The sequence below is a fragment of the Danio rerio genome, chromosome 25, assembly GCF_052040795.2.
Source record: "Danio rerio strain M-AB ecotype USA chromosome 25, GRCz13ab, whole genome shotgun sequence".
NCBI classification, from domain to species: domain Eukaryota; kingdom Metazoa; phylum Chordata; class Actinopteri; order Cypriniformes; family Danionidae; genus Danio; species Danio rerio.
Window position 1 is genome coordinate 22461568 of NC_141045.1, and position 16113 is coordinate 22477680.

Consider the following 16113-nt stretch of genomic DNA (forward strand, 5'->3'; position numbering starts at 1 on the left):
CACACTCTCAAATATTAAAATGCACACGACCGTTAATGACTGAAAAGGAGTCAGGCAAAAAAAAAAAAAAAGACAAGAAAAGTTGACTCTGAATGTTGTGTGTTTAGGGAGAATGGACAACAAAATACTTCACCATTATCGGACAGAAAGCGCTGTCTAATATGCCAAAAGAGTATTGCTGTTAAAGAGTAAAGACTACAACGCAAGTTGCCATTTTTCATGCAAACATTCAAATTATTTTATGCGTTAATATGAGATTTTTTTTCGATCAGACAATATCTTTTCTATTCTCCACTGTAAAAATGATTATTATTATTGTTATGATCATTATTATATTTTATAAGGGATTATTTTATTATGATGATTGATAAGTAAATATAAATAGCAGTGCAACTTAATTTGACTTGTAAATATGACTCAATAATAACTATAAAAAATGTGTTAATGTGACACATTTCTGTTCGATTTTAAATGTTCCATGCATACTGCCACTATAAATAGAAGTTATTTTTTTGAAGGATTTGACATGTGGCCCTTCACATGGTTTGCAAAACTTGATGTGGCCCTCGAGTCTAAAAAGTTTGCCCACCACTCACATAAATTGAGGTGAACTATTATTTTAAAAACATGTATAAATAAAATCAATACAATGCATAAATAAAAGAAACAACCTTGTTTAAAAAAAAGTTATACATATGTACTTAAATGTAACTATACATTTATAAATTGAGACAAACCAAATTATACAAAATACACAAAACTGCTACCATAAAACAATGCTTACATTTAAGTAAAATCCTAGACATTTACAGCATATGGTGTTCTCATTCCCTTTTTTTCTATCCAAAAATGTAATCCCTCTTCCAATGAGCCAACTCAAGCACACCAATATGAAAACTGACAACTCGGCCATACCCCCCAAAAAACAGACTTAATAAAATAATATTTTATGTGTCTGACTAAGCATGCAAATTATGATCTTAAATAAAGCATTAAAACTCCCAGAGTCTAGCAGGATGTAAATTGTACAAACCCTTATTCATCTCTCAAACATTTCCTTTCTATTAAAAAATCATTATTAAGAAAAATATCTTCCCTAGTAAGTTCCTGACTTGTTCAAAGTCCAGAAAAGTACCAAAAAACATTTTCAAAACAGACAATATCAATCAAATATTTATAATATTAAGCTACAACAATACTTTTGTGCTGTTTTGAAGATTTGTTTTGGTGTAATAACAATTTTAATTTAACTAACTCTTTACGGTTTTTTTAAAACAAACCTAAGGTAAAAGAAAAAACAATATTTCATGTGACAAATGAAGAAAAGATTGAGGCTGCAACTGCATCACACCATAACTTTCCAGTGAAAAAAAAAAAAAAAAAAGGTTGCGGAAACTAGACCATAAGACACTGTGACATCTAGAATGTCACATTCAGTGAATGTCAACACACCTCTCATCTTTATTCTGACGAATGCAACCCTCAATGATCTCCTTCACCTCTGGAATTGCCACTTTGTCAAAACTGCCAGGCTTCACCCCCTGTGAACACAGCACAGGAAACAATCAAATAATATGCATAAACAAGTGAAGATTTTATAAGTGGGGCTGGATTTTCTAAAAGTTGTCTATATTTTTAACCAATTAGAGATCAATTCCTATTCCTTTTTTTCAATGTAAACACACTTTATGGGCTTGTCTTGTATCTTTGGCTGCATCTTACACATGACTCACAGTAAAAAGTAAAAAAGGCAGGAGCATTCCACTGCCTGTGTCGCATGCTTTTCAAAGCAAAACTGCAATCTGTTAAAATAAGCCCGTATGCACAAGATGCAGGCACGATGGTCAAACACCCCCATCTTGCGTGTTTGTAAAGTAGAATGAAAAAAATTGTGTGATGTCCTCTTTGATTTTAATTTATTAAAGCACCTTTGCACAAATTACAATAAGTATAATAATAAAACATAATTTTATAAATTGTGTTTATACTTAAAAGTTTGGCTCAGTTGGCTTGTTTTGTCTGAACCAAAAAAATAATAAAAATCCATTTGGTCCTATTTCACCTAGTATTCACACCATTATTTGTAAGATTGTAACTAAATATACAATAAAAAACATGAAGTACATCTTGTGACAGAACTGAAAGAGATACCATTTATTCGCCCTCAAGTCATTGCAAATCTATGAGTTTTTTTTTCTACTTAACACAAAAGGAAAATACCAGAAGCCATTGAAGAAAACTTCTGTGGAAGTCAATGACTACCGGTTTCCAACAGTCTTAAGATTTTCTTAGTTTGTGTTCAACAGAAAAAAAGACACTTAAACAGGTTTGGAACAACTGGATGTTGATAACAGTGAAAAATGCGTTTCTTTTATACGTGTACATAGCACGCACAGTTTGTTGAGTACTTGTGAACACAACTATTAAAAATGAAAAGCTAATAAAGAAGCAGGAATCCCCTCAATTATATACACCAGTGGTTTTCAAACTGTGGTACATGTACCACTAGTGATAAGTGGGCTTACTTCTAGTTGTACGTGGAGAAATCAAATGTCATATGTACATGCTACATATATTTCAAAATTTATCAAAAATTATTTATATATAAATATGATGACATTTATAGCCTATATTTCTAAGTTCCAGGCAAATTTCCAGGTGTTGATGAATTGGCTACAATGGTAATGCTTCACATTTAAGAACAGTAAACTTTCATTTTTTTACTTTTAAAAGCATATTTTAATTTAAACGTTGTCGTTTTATTCTTATTTTTGTTTGTTTGCTTGCTTGTTTGTCTTTTACATACAAGCACAGTTAAGTGTTATTGTTCAAACTATTTATAATGTTTAAAGTGGCTGACAATAATAACTATTTTTAATAATAGAAATTAATCTGCCTCGTTTTTGAACTGTGCAGTGCTGTCGCTGCTTCATTGGGCCTACTACGCTACTGTATTTCAATTCTGCTCATTATGGTAGTAATTGAAGGGACAATTCTTTTCTGAGGTGGTACTTGATGAAAAAAGTTTGAGAACCACTGATATACACAATTGAAGATCTGCTGCATAGATGCATTTCCCAACGCATGAATTAGGCAACAGCATGACTATGATCACAAGCAACAGTTTTGCGTGAGGATTCTGTCATGTTTATTGTCCTAATTGTGACATCATGTCCTGTTTTTGGTTCATTTAAACATGTGACCTGTTTTTGTTTTTATAATTAATTGAAATTGCAACGGTTCAGTTGGAAGTGAACTTGAGACCAAGTTTCAGATAACATTCCCTAGTCTTGCATGCATGAATGAAAGTAACAAGAGATAAATCAGTAGATTCACACTTGTCCGGCATAAACGCACCCTAAATTTAACAGTCCAGATGTCCAGACTACTATAAAATAGCAAAAATTCTTTTAAATAATTTCTTCCAATTCTTCTAATAATCCATAAAAAACATTCACAGTCATTACCAATTATATGACTATGTCCAAATTGCAACAATCGTGTTTCTTTCATTTGTAGATTGCAAAAAAAAAATTTTTCATTCAATTTGTCCTTACATGCAAAAATATGTCTGTGTTGGAAACAGAAAAACTGGGTTAAAAAGGTCTAATATTTATGCCACCTATATGTGACACTATTAAAAAAAAAAAAAACAGCATAATCGCTGGATAACCTAAAAATCACAGAAGAATGCAATGAGCACACAAAGTCCTACTTCAGCAAACTGAGTACAGACATAAACAGTGTCTAACAATATCTGAAGAGTGTAACTGGTAACTGTTAATGCGTTTCTGTTGGTCGTACAGTTAATGCAGCATTAGCAGGTTTTGTTGTAATAGTACTAATAAATATAACAGAGCCTGAAACACAAACACAGCTCTGTAATCCACTATTATTGTTTCTCCTATGTCTGGGATATGTACCATGATGCTGGATTAGCTGGCTAGACATTTAAATTTCAGTTTATTTTACACCAATTTTAGGTAACGCGAAAGCAGCTCGGATTTAATCACTCTTTGTTGCCATTTGGATTATGGAGCATCTGAGCTAAGCTACCTTTATGGTACCTAAAATTAAATCTAATCTAACTTCAAGGTACAAGCCCCTGGTCACATTTTAAAATTATGTCATTAGCTATGCTTCCATCCAAAAATGCAAATTAAATGTATGTGCTACTATACTGTCTTTTGTGCGCTAATATCGCATAAGAGGTGCGAATAAAGCAGCGTTTCTATCCAATGAGTCAAGGAGAACAATATGATCACTTCCTGATTACTGATGTCAAATATCATAAGCAAAAAAATTTACTGCGATACAAGTTTTGTGAATCTTTTTTTTTTATTTAATAAATTACTCACTCAGTATGCTGTCATGCCCTAAGACAGAATGCTGACATGCAATGAACATGTGGTGGTGTCTGAATACATTATTATATGAATAGATTATTCTGGAGGTAATTGTTAATATAATAACACCAATACTGAACTGGTTAAGGTGTTTTAGAAGGGAAAAACAACATTTTAGATATTTTACAATGCGGTCAGTCAACTGGTTTGTCCATTTGCACACGTTTTCATCAGCAAAAAATCTCTTATAATAAAATCATGACTTGGAATTTGCTTGGTAAAAGAGTTTCTATCGTAGTTTATGCGCATCTTTTCTTATAGAATAAAAGGTTTATCCTACTCAGTTATGCACATTTTCAAAATTTATGCACATCTTGGCGTTTTTGTCAACCATTTTTTTTATCAACACAGCTATGCGAGGGGCAATGTTTAGAGATATTTCCACAGTACCCCGTTATCCAAAAGATTTATTTTAGGGCAACGACGATAACAGAGAGAGAGAGAGAGAGAAAGAGAGAGAGAGAGAGAGAAAGAGAGAGAGAGAGAGAGAGAGAGAGAGAGAAAGGAGAGAGAGAGAGAGGGAGAAAAAGAAGAGAGAGAGAGAGAGAGTTTTAATTTTATTGCCATTTCAGCTTCTATGGCTATGTCATGGCAAAAAGAAAATAGATCAAGTTTATCACGTTTTATAAACACCAATTTTCTATAATTATAAAAATATTCTAACAATTAAAAGTCATCAACAGCATTAAATAATGTTAACATGTTGTGGATGAAAGACCGAAACAATACTAAACCTCACAGGCCTCACAGTTTACTACCAAGTCTTGTACGGTAAATATGCTCTCATATTACAAGTGAGAGATTTTTGATGAAGGGTAAATTACTTGATTTTAAAATAATTGAAGAAAACATGCACTATGATTATTTATTAAACATGATAATAGAAAATATGCCATCTCAAGGCATCTTTGGCACAGCTTCCAATTATCGTCGATATAGTGCAAACGATATTGACGAGATCGCGAAGGCTGCGCTGGACCATATCCATGCGTTCGATGCACAAGTATCAGCCTTAACACCGTTGGGTCACATGACTCCATACGCTGTAATTAAAAAAAATGGACCTGAAAAAGCTGAATCGATTATAGATTCTTAATGTTAATTTCAATTTATTTTTCTATTAAATCGCCTAGCCCTAGCATGCACTTATAATAAACAAGACTGTTATAATGGATTGGTGTGGCTATATAGTTTTCGGGGTTGTGAACAGGCTTTTACGGTCTGATTCAATTAGGTTGTTTTATTCCGAACATTATTGGTTTTGTAAGAGACCATGACTTCAAGATTTACTGGTAAAGGTAAAAAACCCGACTTACCACTTTGTGAGAAAAAAGCAGAAAGGAAACACCCCACAGAGGGCAAAAAGTGATAAAAAACTAAAACAGTGCAGCAAACAAGGGGGAGGATGAGTGCACGAGGACTCTCTCCTCCGCCAGTGAAATGTGGACTTACGCTGGTGACTCTGCGATAGATCTGAGCTGCATTCTGACACTCGGAGTACGGGTACTCAGAAGTAGCCATCTCCAGCATACACATCCCAAAGGCATACACATCCACCGACTCGTCATACTTCTCTTCATACATCTCAGGCGCCATGAACTCAGGGGTACCTTAAATTAAAAGAATGGTTCAGAACTCTCTCAGTACCCAATTACACCCTCTCTGTGAAGAGGTGAGAGGAAGATGATGTTGTCGCTGAAGACTGCTTCGGAGCAACCTGCGAGAATAGAGAGAGGTAGAGGGAAGGAGAGCAAAAGGGGGATAGAGAGTAAAACAAAAAAAAAACAAAAAAAAAAAAAAGAGGAAGGGGAAACTGCCCTCAGTTAGACTGCAATGATAAAAAGCCCAAGTTTCTCTGTGTAAGACCTTCAAGGGCAAGAATGTGTATGTGAAAAACCAAACTGGTGCACAGGACTCACTCCATAGCCTGAACTGACCACATGACTCTAAAAAGTAGAATGAATATATAACTTATTTGTACTTTTTAGCCTAAACAGGAAGTTTAAAGCGAGTCCATGGTCAGAGGGCTGTCATCACAAGACCAAACTGAAGCACTAGCTATGGAAAACATAAACCTTTCAAAATCGTCCTACCTTTGGGTTAACCTGTAAAGAGAAAAGGTTAAACAATGCAAACGTGATACACTCCATAGCTTAGCAAAAAGTGAGGTTCTGTGCACCAGGTGAACTAGTAACCAAATTACCCATTGACAAAGGTCTCACACCGACAAACTTAACACATTTATAATGGATTCAGACTGATATGTCACATAATACTGGTGGACTTACCAGGCTCATTTCTGCGTACTTACTGTCTGTACTGCAGTACACTAAATAATCCTTAAGTAGAATAAGGGGAGACCTGAAGTTAAAGCCTAAGGCTTCCAAAACAAAAAAACACAAACAAAAAAGATCTCAAAGCTAAAAGTATGAGGGAGATGAGCAGAGAGTTTAAGCTTTGAGCTCCAGACACTGACACACTGAAAGAAAACAAGCATTTCCTTGTGGGGGGAAAAATGAACAGATTCATTAGCATCATCATCATTAAATCATTGTTGACTGAAGAAACAGACCACAAATTTCCGAACCAGAGTAAAAGATCACTCACGGTACCTGCCAGCCCAGGGCTCAGCTCTAGCTCTAGTGTTATCCCATGATCAGATCAGGTTTCCCTCCAGACGAGTCACAAAATACCTACAACCGCTTCACAACTACTTACTTTGTCTGTGGGTACCTGTAATTGCTGCAATGAGGGCAGAAGAAAGGAGAAAAAAACTATGTTTGAACTAAAAGGAGGGTGTCAAGAGACAACTTCCATATAGCAGGAGCCCTGGTTTACTGAGGTTTGAGCGGTCAGGGAAACGCTGTGGTCTGCTTTCTCACCACTGTTTTTAAAACGCGCTTTGAAAAGAAGCAGAAGAAGAAAAGAAACTTGAAAAAGAAACATGAAATGAAGGACTTTCTTTCCCCCCAACCACAAATCAGAATCAGGCAGTTCAAACAGATTTCAACTTGGAGTTGTTAATACTTAGCCGTACCTATGACGCTCTTAGCAAAGGAGGCCCTCTTGAGGGTCGCAAGGCCCAAATCTCCAATCTTGACTGATCCAGTAGGCCCAGTGATGAAGATGTTGTCACACTTCAGATCCCGGTGGATGATAGGTGGTGACCTGGTATGAAGGAAGTGTAGGCCCTTCAAAATCTGCCGGCACCAGCTGCGCAAGACTTTGATCTTCATCTCCTTAAACCGTTTTAGATACCTACAAGGGCACAAAAAATGTCAATCATTGCAGGTGGGCTAAAGAGCGTAGTTAAAAACAATACTGACAGGAACAAATAAGAGCACTTACGTCTTGAGTGTCCCAGATGTCATGAGTTCAGTCACCAAGACAATACACTTCCTCCCTTTCAAGGATGATTCCCAGGAGTCATAAAAGCGTACTATGTTGGGATGCTGAAGACCCTTCAACATTCCAGCTTCCTCTTTAAAACGCTGCCGCTCTGACTTGGACAACTTGCGATCCTAAAAAAAATGTCATACTTTAGAATAAAATATAAATTGGGTATGTACAAAGGTATGGTCACATTGGCAAAATTAGTAATGTTTTGTCAGGAGGTATGGCATTAATTTAATCTTTGCTGTGTGATTATTTTGACTAATTAAATGTGATTTAAAGTGCTGGTAGTTTTTTTATACTACATGCAGGTTTATGTGGTTTAAATACAGTGTTCTGTATACGTTTATGAACACACCCCTCACAAATCTATCTTTTAAATTCATATTTTTAATAGGAAGCTATTCAGTATTATATTTGTGCATATACATTAGATTATTCAGTACTGAAGTCAAATCTGGAGCTTATCTAACAGGAAAAACTAACGATAACGGTCCAAAAACTAGTACATCCAAATATGTCATAAAAAAATATTAAATACAAATTTAAAAAGAGGAAAATTTTAATTGAGAAATGACTACTTTACTTTTAAAAATGGGGTGTACTCAATTATGCTGAGCACTGTATAGGTAATTATGTATGTGCATATTGATATACGTTTTACTAGGGTTGCACAATTTACCAGTACTATGGTAGTATCACGATACTATAGCTCCAAAATACTGCGGTGCCACTGTACTTTGTAAACGGTGGTATCATCATTAGTGGTCTGTCTACAAAACAATGTTGCATGTGAAAAAGTCACTAAAATGCTCACAAGTTTGTGCAACAATAGACCATTTTGCTTCAATAGTCTGTAGAGGCCTTTAAGGTTGCAAAACTGCGTAAAATTTACGCCTTTTATGGTAGCTTATTGCACGTTTTCTGACGCTTCAGTTCGAAAGCATATTTGAATCAGTTTATTTTAGTTCCTGTTAATATGATTTAGTAGCTACAACAACCGCAACAAAAAAAAATTATGAAAAACCCATAAGAGCAACAGGAAACACTGAAACTATTTGACCACTTCATATAGCTTAATTTTGTTGGACTATTACTATATACTATATACAAATACTATAGTATTTGTTTGTCACAATACTTCAGCTGGTACAGTATCGTTAGGGCTGGGCGATATGGCAAAAAAAAAAAAATAAATAAAAATAAATAAATAAATAAAAATCTAGATTTTTTATAAAGTTTGACCGGTTCACGATTTTGATTTTTTTTTATTGTGTAACTAGTCAACTTAAAACATAGCAACAACATGACTGAAGTAACATTCTCTTTATAAGTAAAAAAAAAAAAAACATCTGGTTAAGGAACATTGTATTTTTAATGGCTATGCCATACATAAATTGATCAACAAGGAGTAAAGAAATGTAAAACAAATTCACGAGTTAAATATTGTTGCAGAAGATTTGAATAAAAAATATTTGTGTAAATATTGCAGTTGCAGAAATACGGAGGTATTTTTTGAAAGTTTTGCTGAGCCTAGGAAAGATTGTCTGTCAGTTCGGCTTTGACTTTGTCATTCGATTGAATGACAGGTTGTAATGCAGCTGCCTTTTACTTAAAAAGATACAGTGGAAATAAAGGACTGAACATGGAACATGGAAGCCTAAAGCAGGTCGCACACCAGAAGCGCCGCTCGGCGCCGCGACACGGCGCGTACATGACAGTTTAAGGTATCGCACACCAGACGCGCACATTCGAATGCTATTTAACATGAAACTAATCAGATGGCGCTCTGTGGCGCGGCTGAAAAATGAACTGCGTCCTGAGCCGTCGCCGGGCGCCGCCGACAGCCGCCGACTTGCGGCGCCGGTGTGTGTATCCTGATAGAAACCTATGTTTAGAATTCTAAAATACATGGCGCTGCGCGGCGCGCCGCCGAGCGGCGCTTCTGGTGTGCGACCTGCTTAACTTAACCCAATCTGTGAAGATGTGGACGTATAGCAGGAGCAAATAAAAGCACCAGATGTGTACGTCTAATATAAAATATATTTTTCTTTTTCCCCCTTTTTAATTTTGATCATTTCATGCGCTTTGCACCACTCTGTATTATCCTGCCTGATCTGTAGGTCCGCTAAATGATGTCATGGGAACGGGTACTTTCATTTTCATTGCTACAGCTGCTGCTCACCTCTGCTCATGTTCGAACCAAAATATCAGCGCCATTCGAACTAAGAACGGCACGGTTTTCACATGGCAGGTTTTTACGTCCTTCATACATGTTGAGATCGAGTTTATCGACTTGATGAGGGACTATGTCTTGACAATCCAGACGGGACTCAGACTAATGCAACAAGTAAAATCCTACATGACTTCACGCTTTAACAGACAGTCAAGCAAGTCACACACCAGATGTGTGATGCACATGACAGTTTAAAGTATCACACACCAGACGCACACATTCGCATGATATTTAATATGAAACTAATCAGATGGTGCTCTGTGGTGCAGTTGAAATGTGAACTGCGTCCTGAACCGTGGCTGGGTGGCGCCTGTGTATATAGCAACCTGTTTAGAATACTAAAATCCATGGCGCTGCGTGGTCCTGCGTGGCGCATCACCGAGGGGCACTTGTAGTGTGCAACCTGCTTCATACAGAGAGTGAACCAAAGCACATTGGTACCATTATAATGTATCAAATATTGAAGAAAAAAAAATTGCGATTTCTCTATTTAATATAAAATTAAATCTTCGTCAAAACGTAAATTCAAATTAATCGAAAAAAATCGCCCAGCCCTCAGTATCGTAACGTCATTTAATGGTATCGCAACAACCCTATCTGTAACAATGTTAAGTTATATGTTAAATTACTGTTTTTATTGTAAAAAATAAATAAATAAATAAATAAATAAAAATAAAAGTGGGAAAAAAGTGTTGGTAGTTGTAACTTGAATTTGAAGTATCAGCTACAAATCTTTTAGTACATCTTTAAGTATTTCTTTACTGAGGACAAGTACATTAAACAGCAAATTGACATTTTTAGGTTAACTATCACTTTAAAGAGATAGTTCATTCAAAAATGTAAATTGTCATAATTTACTCATCCTTCCAAACCGGTTTGAGTTTCTTTCTTCAGCTGAACACAAAGATAAACTGAAGAATGTTGAAAAATACAGCCATTGACTTCCACTGTATTTTTGTTTATTATAAATCGCTGCTTTTTGTCAGCATTTTTCTGAAGATCTTGTTTCACGTTTTACAAAAGAAAGGAACTGAAATGTTAAGAATGACTTGAGTGTGAGTATAAGAGGAAATGCTCATTTTTGGGTCAACTATCCCTTTAAGCACATTCAACACCTCTGACTTTTCTGTGTTGAACTGTGGTTTCACAGCAGAGGAAATAACTGCAAAAAATAGTAATAATTTGCTATCAAAGTAGATGGTGCGGCATTAATATTGTCATGTACAATAAAATTGCAAAGTACTTGGATCAATCCCAATCTAGCAAATACACAAAACTGCTCTGTGTGTCAAACAATGCACTCAGTTCAATTGCCGATTCCAAGTTGACCTACATTTGGTGCGGTCAGCTGCCATCTCTGGAATGAGAAACATTTAGCTGCGAGTTTGCCTTTGCCAAGCCCTGTGGGGACGGCTGTTTGCCCCAAGTTAGGGTTCAAAGTTCCCTAACCGCTTAAATGTGCATAACTAACACAATTAGAGGTGTTTAGCATAATGTCTTTAGTAGGGTAATGCTTAACATAAAGCCATTATAGTGGCAATTGATGCGAGTTAGAGGAAGGGGGACTCGCATTGCACCCCACCCTACAGCAGACCTACTTTTTCTCCCTTCCTCTGACTATTCCAAATATGCAGTGCACTCTGTGGCCTGTGGGACCCGGCAAGTGAAGCGTGGGAGCGTCTTTCCCCAGAGGAGAGATGGCCCGCATGCTGAGCTCCAGTATGAGGATTAAGCTCCTGGCATGAATCCGACTCACGTGTGAGGGCACATACCACTTCAGGCGGGAGATAAGGAATTAGGATTAAGGAGAGGATTTGAAAGAAATTACCTGGAAATATTAAGAAATACTTAAAAACTATGCATTTCAGTTGGCTGGGATTGTGTGTAGCAATTGATGATTACAAGGAACAGCACAAGGATTGATATTCCTGGAATCACATGCTTTGTGAACAATTCTATTAGGAGCTGCATGTGCTTATTTCCTATATTAAATGACTATAATGATATTTCTAAGGAGGTATCTAAAACACTACAAAAAATAAAAATTAAAAATTAAGCAAAAGTAAACACCTAACAGACAAAAAAGTATTTTAATAAACATTTTTACTTTAAACTCATCTCATTATTGCTTCAAATAAAGATTAGAAAGGTTTTTAATAAAATATAACATAATTGATGCCAGAAATAAAAAAAAAGAAAAGAAAAAAAAATCTCTCAAAAAATCCTGGTCGAAAAAATTTACTTTTGCTAAAAATCTATCTATGTGCTTTCTTAAATATTTGAAAAATGAAAAATAAATAACATCATTTATTTGCAATAGTAAAGACTTTTACATTGTTCCAAACAAAATTCCACTTTTGATCAATTTAGTGTATTCTTTATAAATTAGACAAATCCCTTACTGACCCCCTAACTTTTAAATAATAGAGTACATACATTGTAAATGTATGACTGTATTTATAAATAAAAAAAGAGCTTTTTAACTTTTAGTAACCAGAACTTTAAGAGACTGTAAATAGGGCAATGCAATATGATAATATACATCATATGGACAAAATAAAAAGTCTATCTTTTCAAATAATGCTCTATTGTTTATTTTGTGGTCCCATAAAATACACTGTTAGAGGTAATAATTTATTTTCATAATTTATACGAGTACAATATTACATGCCATTATGGGGATGCAAACAGAAACATGAACAGCTTTAAACTTTATTAGCCCCCTTCAAATTTTTTTCTTCTTTTTAAAATATTTTCCAAATGATTAACAGAGAAAGGAAATTTTCACAGTATGTCTGATAGTATTTTTTCCTGGAAAAAGTAATATTTGTTTTATTTTGGCTAAAATAAAAGCTGTTTTTAATTTTTTTAAAACCATTTTAGGGACAAAATTATTAGCCCCTTTAAACTTAATTTTTTCTCAATAATCTCATGAACAAACCATCGTTATACAATAACTTGCCAAATTACCCTAACTTGCCTAGTTAACCTAATTAAGCCTTTAAATGTCACTTTAAGCTGTATAGAAGTGTCTTGAAAAATACCTAGTCAAATATTATTTACTGTAATCATGGCAAATATAAAATAAATCAATTATTAGAAATGAGTTATTAAAACTATTATGATTGGAAAATGTGTTGGAAAAATCTGCTCTCCATTAAACAGAAATTGGGGGAAAATAAACAAGCTGTCTAATAATTCAGGAGGGCTAATAATTCTGACTTCAACTGTGTGTGCGCGTATGTGTGTATATATATATATATATATATATATATATATATGTGTGTGTGTGTGTGTATATATATATATATATATGTATATATATATATATATATATATATATATATATATATATATATTTATATAAATATATATATATATATATATATATATATATATATATATATATATATATATATATATATATATATATATATAAAATGTATAAACTATTATTTGGTTAAATCACTGAAATGGCACTGTATTGTGATCTATAAACAGGATATGAGATCACATGTAGAGATGCTCTGATCGATTGGCCGGAGATCGGTATCTGCTGATTACATTTTTTGACTCAAACAGTACTTGCAAATCTGGCTTATCTCATGAATCGATTTTTAATGGGAAAAAAAAAACTTTTTTAACTTGAATATTTAATAATATGCCTTTTTGTAATGTACTTGTCGCAATAAACAAATATGTATTTATAGGTGTGCATTTTAACTTCTTATGCATCAAATATGGGCTCTAAACCTTTTCGTGATTGAGACATGTTGAATTCTTCCATCATTTACAGTGTTTCTTAAATTGCATTATTAGTCATTTTTATACTATTTTTTTAATCAGTTTTATCTATTAATTTCTACATATGACATGTCCACACTAAATGGTTATAAGTAAAATGTTTAAAATCAGGATTATATGCAAGATCCTTTATTTATTCTCTTAGGTAAGGAGACATTTCCACTCAAGTATATTTAGAGGAAAATGTGCTTTATGCATTTTAAAGCTTGAAGCATTAGTACTCTTGGTACTCTGTATCGGCTGATCAGCATGATAAGGAATCGTTACTTGGTATTGGCTGCAAAAATGCTGATCAGAGCATCCCTATAATATATAGTATTACTTTAATAGATTTTTAAACAAAATATTCAGCACATTAAAACAAAAAGTAGCCATTATAAATGCTGTCAAAGGGCCATAGAAACCTTTTAATAGTTCAAAGTTAGAACAGAAGGCTAAATGGATTTACACGGGTCTGTTAAAGGGATCAAAAGCAGGGCGAAAGCCAAATGCAGGACAACTGGGGTAAAACTTAACAGTTGCTGGAAAGTCAGTGGTACGCAATAGCAACCATGACTCAATTCTCTGGCTAGTTTAGACATAGCATTTAATGTGGTATATTCACTTGGACATATACAGAAACTTCAGTAAAAAAGAAGCATCTGAGAGCTATTTTCCTTTTCTATTTGTGGTGACCTACATATTGTTCAAATGTGTTTAGCATGTGAAAAAAGGAAAGGAGACAAATGTGGGAGGGGAATATCCCTGAGTTTAACATAAGGCGCCGAGGACAGATGGCCTTCTCGGGGAAGATATACAGGCCCTTCCCTTTTTTCTGCAGCACTGTGAACTCACAGCTTGGAACGCATAGCAGCATATCACAAAAAGACAAGCTGAGAGATAAAAACAAGGACAGTGAAATGCGAAAAAAGGATATAAATGGAGACTGAAAGCTAAAGAGAGAGAGAGGCCTTTGTTTCAACTATGTATGAGCTGGCTACGCCTGAGGGCCCAAAGCAAGAGAATTGCAGCTCACGTGGTGCTGCTTCGTCATCGCTTTGCACAAAAAAAAGAAAGAAAAAAAAAGCAACGAAAAAAATAGGCAGCAGGGGGTGGAGAGAAGCTGTAGAGTCAAGCCGTGGCAAACCAGCTCGAAATACTTCACACAGGAGATTACCATTGCTTTGGTGGTTGAACTTGACCCACTTTTCAAATCACACCTCTCGATATGTTCTCAAAACTGCTTCTTCATGATAAAAACAAAACCGAGGTTGCCTCTGAATGCATGAAGGCTTGTTAGAAGTGAGCTGGTGATTTTCCGATGGAGGTGCTGTTGCTAAGCAAACCTCGTGGAGATTAGTCATGCTTTTATCATATCATAAACTAATAAAAGTCGAAAGATTGCAGGGATGTATTCACTGTGTAATTATTCTAGTGTGCAGTACAAAAGCTCATGTTTCTCACGGTTTGTCACCCATTACAATTAATTTGGAATAAATTTATAATTAGAGAACAATTAAATTATTGTAGACTGTAAATTAGAAGGTAAAAATATTTTGAGCATTAGTTAATAAACACAGCTCAGCTCTAATAAATAATTTTGTCATACATTTTTAAAAGTATAAAGTTGTAATTGTTATTGTTCACATCAAGTATGATTAATGAGTGCATGAAAAGTTTTTTTCTCATTAACAAATGTAGCTAACTAACAAACAAAACACTCAGTGTTACCAATATACTTTAACTAAGAATGTCACAAGTAATAACTGAATTGTCACAAGAAATAAACTACAGTTTAAAAATAGATATACAATACAAAACAAATGTAATTATAATGTAATTATGTAATAATGTAATTATAAATTATATATATATATATATATATATATATATATATATATATATATATATATATATATATATATATATTATATACACACACACACACACACATACATATATATACATACACACACATACATACATACATGCATACATAAATACATACATACATACATACATACATATATATATATATATATATATATATATATATATATATATATATATATATAGCCATTGTGAAGCAATCAATTTGCGTTAAATTGTTTCAACTAAATATCTTATTAATAACTCACAATCGTGTTATATGGATGGATGGATGGATGGATGGATAGATAGATGGAAAGATAGATAGATAGATAGATAGATAGATAGATAGATAGATAGATAGATAGATAGATAGATAGATAGATAGATAGATAGACAGACTGCGGTGAGGAAAAGTCAAGGTTT

At 34.3% G+C, this 16113-nt stretch overlaps 1 protein-coding gene across 4 annotated transcripts in view; it reads right to left on the reverse strand.

Moving 5' to 3' along the window:
- The window catches only part of wnk1a (WNK lysine deficient protein kinase 1a), a 41419-nt gene that overhangs the window by 19737 nt on the left and 5569 nt on the right, over positions 1-16113 (reverse strand). For 3 of the 4 annotated variants that reach the window (XM_087312230.1, XM_087312233.1, XM_087312232.1), the window contains exons 3-6: positions 7755-7927; positions 7444-7664; positions 5859-6016; positions 1453-1541 (exon numbers count right to left, since the gene is read on the reverse strand). In XM_087312230.1, the coding sequence (XP_087168356.1) occupies positions 1453-1541; positions 5859-6016; positions 7444-7664; positions 7755-7927 (641 nt within the window). Of the gene's footprint in view, positions 1-1452; positions 1542-5858; positions 6308-6585; positions 7665-7754; positions 7928-16113 lie in introns of all 4 variants that reach the window. The other variant, XM_087312231.1, reaches the window with a different exon arrangement.